Raw genomic sequence first — 6007 nt, forward strand, 5'->3', positions numbered from 1 at the left:
GGTTAAGAATCCGCCTTCCAATGCAGAGGACATGGGTTCGATCCCTGCTCCAGGAAGATCCCACATGCCACGGAGCAACTGAGCCCGTGTGCCAAAAAAAAAAAAAATCCTCCCTTGATTTGAATTCTCCTCCCGTTACGCACTCACTCGCGCTCTCTCTCTCTCTCTCTCTCTCCTTCCCTCACAGCTGAGTTACCTCTACTTCCTTATCTCACGCAGCATTTTGTGCAATTCTCTGTCATAGCACTTCGCAAACTGTTTTGAGTTCTTAGTTTACTGTTCATTCCTACAACCAACGCTTTTTTCTGACGGCGCCCGTTTTGAGAGTTAGGGCTACCCCGTCGCTGAAATCAGTCTCAGGCTGCACGCTGGTGGAGGAGGGGCCTGGTTAGACCACACACCTGAGAGGCAGACTGCCTGGGTTCCAGTTGAATAGTTTTGTGACTTAAGTGAGGTCCTTAAATTCTCTGAGCCTTAGTTCCTTCACCTGTAAAGTGAAGCTCATGGTAAGATTTGTGCAAATTAAATGTGTTCACAAATGTTTGGGATCACACCTGGCGCCTAGAGATCAAGGATAACTTCTCTCACCTCTTTATAATCAGTGCTCAGCACGGTATGTGCCACACAAGGATGCATTTCAATAAATACTTGTCAAATGAGCAAATTCTGTGACTTTACATTGTAATTTAGTTGTAACGAGTGACAAATCCTGGAACCACAGCGCCCCCTCGTGGAGGGACTTTAAAGCTTCAGGAAAATGGTTTTTCTGTGCTCAGGGGTTTGTATTCAGCTCTCCCTGCAGGCCCTGCCACTGTGTCTATCACAGCACAGAAGTACAAGGCAGAGTCGCTCCCTAAAACAGATGGTTTCTTCAGGTGGAAAGAGGTTTGGCTCTTATTAAATTCAGCCTCAAAATCATAGTTGCCTTTCACCAGGTTGTCCCCTGTGATGTATTTCAGAAGGAACTGGAGACCTTGACTGCGATGTTGGACATACCAAAAGAGATAAGGGGTCCCTGAAACTGAATAGGTGCACTTCACAGTCACTGGATCCCCTTCGGTGGCGGTGACCTGACGTGGCTGAGTCACCGACTGAGCTCTCAGTCCACCTGTAAATTAATCCACAATGCATCAGTGAAGCTGCTGAAAAAGAATGTAAGTGGGTAATACAGGAGAAAAATGGAAAGGAAATATCACTCACTGAGTGTAAAGAGAATCACAAGTGTCGAGATGCGTGCAGAGGCCATTGCTCAAGCTGGGCTGGATGGGGGCTCCTTTCCAGTCCACCTTTGCTGTAAATATGGCCCCACTCCAGAGACTATGTTCTTGAAGAGCACAGCGTTTTACAAATGGCCCTGGTGCTTCCTGCCACCTGTATCTTCTCTCTGTAGAGCAAGTTCTTGGTCAGGCTCCTCAAAGCTCTATGGGAAGCAAGACTGCTGCACCTCCTGCCCCCAGGACAGACCTCACACTGCAGCACCCTCTAGAGCCAACACAGAACCAGGGGACTTTACTGTCAAGAAGCCGGGCTTCCAGGTCCTATCACAAGACTAGTCCTCTGGATGTCTACATTTTCCATTGGTGTTCAAGGAGAAGAAACAGGGGTTTGTGAACCAAAGTGGCAAAAAGTGTATGCTGGATGGATCAAGTTTTAAATGGTTTATGTTCTCAAGATAATATAGAGACAGAAGGAAAGGAAATAGAATATTTTAATAGGATGGGGAAATAGAGAAAAGAAAGGAAAGCACAGAGTTGGATGAAGAGAGAAAGAAAAAGAAAGTGAGAGAGAAGAAAAGGCAAAATAGGGGGAAAGAGAAAACAAATGATAAGAAGGAGCTTATTCGTCTCTTTAGAAAGAATTTAGAGCTGACCCCGGCCACACGACGCAGCATGTGGGAACTTAGCTCTCCCACCAGGGATGGAACCTGAGCCCCCTGCAGTAGAAGCACGGAATCTTAACCACTGGACCACCAGGGGAGTCCCTAGAGCTGACTTCTGAATAAACCTCTTTGACCACAAGATAACTCCGGTTTTTCTTTTGGTTGGGTCTGTTGGGACCCCCCCCCCCATGAGGATATTTAGTTAAAGAGTCATACCAAAAGAACTCGAACCTTCTATTTAAACATTTTTAGGGAGAGAAAAAGAAGGGATGGTGTTCTAAACACCTCCTGGTATATTGGTCCTATTAAACAGTAGATTTTAAAGCAAAATAAAAATAGGAAAACAAAAACAAAACCTCTGTAAAGGTTTGCAAAGATAGAGATTTTCCACATAGAGAGGCTACTTAAAACAGACTTCAAATGAAGTGCACATTGAGTAAAAATTGATGGTTAACTAAGCTTGAGGTATTATGACGATGAAAAAGGTTCATTTTAAGGGGAAGACAGGCTAAAGGTTTATACAAAAAAAATGTCACAATAGCAGCAGGCTGACTATTCAATAGATTTGAATTTAAAGAAAACAAGCAAGTATCAATAGAAGGAAGTTGTTTCTCTGATGTTCCTTATTTTTCCTTTAAATAATATCCAAATACACCACACATTTTGGAAAAAGGATAGAAAAACTCTTTGCTTTGAATCAGAAAAAAAATGTGGAACAAAACGATTTCTGAAAATTCACTAAGGATCTCATACTTTAATAGTTGAAACCTTGACCCTATGATAATGTCTTTCCTTGGAATATGTAAGTTATCTTTAAATACTAATCTTCAAGTCCCAAAGAGGCCTGTGATGAATGGGAACACAGAATAAATTTCTTCTCTCTCTGCCTAGAGCTTAAGTATTAGTATTGTATCTTTGAAGGTATGGCAATCATCTTCAGAGGATGATTGGGAAAAGCTTAATGAAAGGAATATTTTTAAATACACAGGCAGGATTAGGGGAAATCTGCAAGAAAAGGTAAAGCACTCCGGGGCCAGTAATAGTCAGAAGACTGCCCCATTCCTAGGCTTGAAGAGACAGAGGAGGAAGAAATCATCCTAGCCTGGGATACCTGTATCTGAGGTGGATTGACAGGACCTGTAGATTTCAAAACAGGAAAGAAAAGATCTCAGAATATAAATATGCTGACCACTCTCTCCTGCCAATGCCTCCCACTGGGCCAAACCCAACCAGAAGCACAAAAACAAGTGCACAGAAGTCGGCCTACTGGGCACAGAACAGGATGGAGAGTAGACCTGAAGAGGAGAACAGAGACCATCTAGCTCCCTGACATTGGGGTTTACGGCTGCCCTATCAATTACACAAAATGATTGATAGAGCAGCCTAAATGTCTGTATGGGCATATCTATACAGCATTTTGATTAATGTAGAAAGACAAATAAGTCAAATTAAAACAACAGTCCAATATAGACTTTAGTGCCGTAATTAGATTTTCCAGGTAGTTGCCCAGTCTCTACTTCTTCTATCCTCTACAGATGTAGCACACACCTCACGCAGAACTATGCTTAAATAGTGCAACTGACTCAGATTTCATTTACCTTCAACCATTTAATACTTAATTCCAAGAGCTGCGAATGAACTAAACCTTTAAGAGACTGCACACCCAAAGGATTCCTAAGGCATCAATTGAGCTTTCAGAATTGAACAAAATAGAATATTCTGCTTATGTGCTTTGATTTATGAGATTAATGAGGATATTACTCATCAAGTGCCTACTGTGAGCATAATGTTAAATCAGTTACATTTCTTGACTTTTTATTTCTTCTAATATTTTAAAGATGAGGACACTGGGGTTCAGAAATATTAGATGATTTACTCAAGTCACCCCTAAAGAAATAGAACAGAGATTTCAACCCATCACTTTTCTTTTTCTTTATTTTTTTATAAATTTATTTATTTATTTATTTATTGGCTGTGTTGGGTCTTCGTTGTTGCACACAGGCTTTCTCTATTTGAGGTGAGCGGGGGCTACTCTTTGCTGTGGTGCACAGGCTTCTCATTGCTATGGCCTCTCTTGTTGCAGAGCACGGGCTCTAGACGCGTGGGCTTCAGTAGTTGCAGCACATAGGCCCAATAGTTGTGGCACACGGGCTTATGTGCTTTGCGGCATGTGGTATCTTCCTGGGGCAGGGCTCGAACCCGTGTCCCCTGCATTGGCAGGCGGATTCTTAACCACTGCGCCACCTAGGAAGCCCCAACCCATTACTTTTCTAACTTCAAAAGCATTCATTCCACTAAATCACACTAAGAATATCAATTTTGATCATTTACTTGTTAAAAAAAAGACTTATAATATTGGAAAGTAATTCCATTATCATAATAAAATTATACAATCATAGATTTGAATGTGCCAAGTAGAACTTTAGAGATCATCTTGTTAATTGAGTGTATACCAAATGCTGACTTCACATGTATTTGCCACTTAATCAAAGCAGCCCCTAGATAATTGCTTCCATGAGGTCCTCAGACATTTGAAGAACCAGGTGAGCTACCTCCCCCAAGGAAACTTTACCATCAATGCAGATATAAGCAGCAGCAGACAGAGCAGACTGACCCAGGAAGACCTTGGACAGCTCTAGGTTTAGTCTCAGGAGTCTTAGAATAGCTTTTTCAACCAGGAATCTTTTATTTTGTTTTGTTTTTATGGGAAGTAAATCTCCCCCAAAATGAAAATTTCTGTATACACACAAACTCCCAGGATTTGAGAGTACAGGGAATTTTATTCCCCTGTGAGCGCTTCATTTCTTGTCACCACTGAACTGAAAGCTTCATGACACCTATAAGACTGTGCTATCACTGAGCTCTCTTCTCTGTAGCTGCTCCCTCATCAAGTGTATTTTCCCCTTCTTTTATTTCATTCTTTTTCCACTTCCCCTTTGGGTAATAATGTCTTTAGTGTTCTACATGTGAGCTGGAAAAAATCTGGTAGGAAGACTTTACTGTCTTTGCTTGCTTGCCAAAGCAATGAGAGGGCCACATGCTTATTCACGGTTTATGAAGCAACAACAGTACACACGGCACCATGCAGAATTCGTGAAGAAAATGCACACATGGCTCGTCTTCTCAAATATGTCATTTGGTTAAAAGATAAAGATGAACACACTTTTAAACAAGCAATAACCCAAAATAGAATATGCCTAAAGAAGTGGTACAAACAGATGCCAATTTATATGTGTACAGTAGAGATATTTGGATGTTACTAAAAGTAGAGAAAAGAGGCAAAATCCTCAAGACCTGGAGTCTGGAGTCTGGGATTCCCACATCAAACCTGGCTGAGCAACAGGATCTCCAGAAAGACATTTATGGAAAATACAGACTTCTGGGCCCCACCTCTGCAAACTCTGATTCAATTAGTCTGGAATGCAGGGGGAAAAAATCTATTTTTTTGAACAAAACTCCAAAGACTTCTGATTTTAAAAAGTTTGGGAATCACTGATCTATCCTAGGACCTTGGTCTCTAAAGTGAGAGGGACAGGTCTAGCTAAGAAGACAAAGATGATTTAACAAGGATATGGGAAGAATATATTACAACTTCCTTTTTTTTTTTTTTTACTTTAAAAATTTGGAAAGAGATTGAGTTTTACTAATATTCATACACAGTTTGACACTGGCACCCTCACTGGATGTATATATTAGGATTGAGGTTCCAAACCCAGGGCTGTTAGTAGCAGCCACTCATTCATTCCCTTTCAGCTTACTATATTATCCAGTGTTACCTAAAGTATCCTTTACAAAATGGATACATGTCTTGATAAGATTCCTGCAAAGAGAGTGAAGCTGGCACATAATATTTAAAATGCAAACAGAGAAAGCAAGAAGAAAATGGCAGAGTGGACATGACTTTTCCTCCTATCACAAGTTCATCATCAGCCATTTTACAAGAGAAAGCAAAAATAATCCAATCAGATCTCAAAAGAAATGGATCAGAAGTGTTTCAATTATCCAGAAAACTACTTAAAACATGGACTCACAGAACCATTATTGGAACACTCCCTAAGCATATCTTCCTATGGACCTTTACTAATATATGGTGTGTCTGAACCCAAATGCTTTTTCTGATAGTCCCAA

The 6007-nt window shown here is 41.0% G+C and overlaps 1 gene segment (V, D, J or C); it reads right to left on the minus strand.

Annotated features, from left to right (window-relative positions):
* Positions 1-749: 749 nt before the first annotated feature.
* LOC130844641 (T cell receptor alpha variable 3-like) lies at positions 750-1246 on the minus strand. The segment is given in 2 exon segments: positions 750-1108; positions 1201-1246. Coding segments are annotated over 2 exon segments (405 nt in total).
* Between the last annotated feature and the right edge of the window lie 4761 nt (positions 1247-6007).

The sequence above is a fragment of the Hippopotamus amphibius genome, chromosome 2 (assembly GCF_030028045.1).
Source record: "Hippopotamus amphibius kiboko isolate mHipAmp2 chromosome 2, mHipAmp2.hap2, whole genome shotgun sequence".
Classification (NCBI taxonomy): Eukaryota; Metazoa; Chordata; class Mammalia; order Artiodactyla; family Hippopotamidae; genus Hippopotamus; species Hippopotamus amphibius.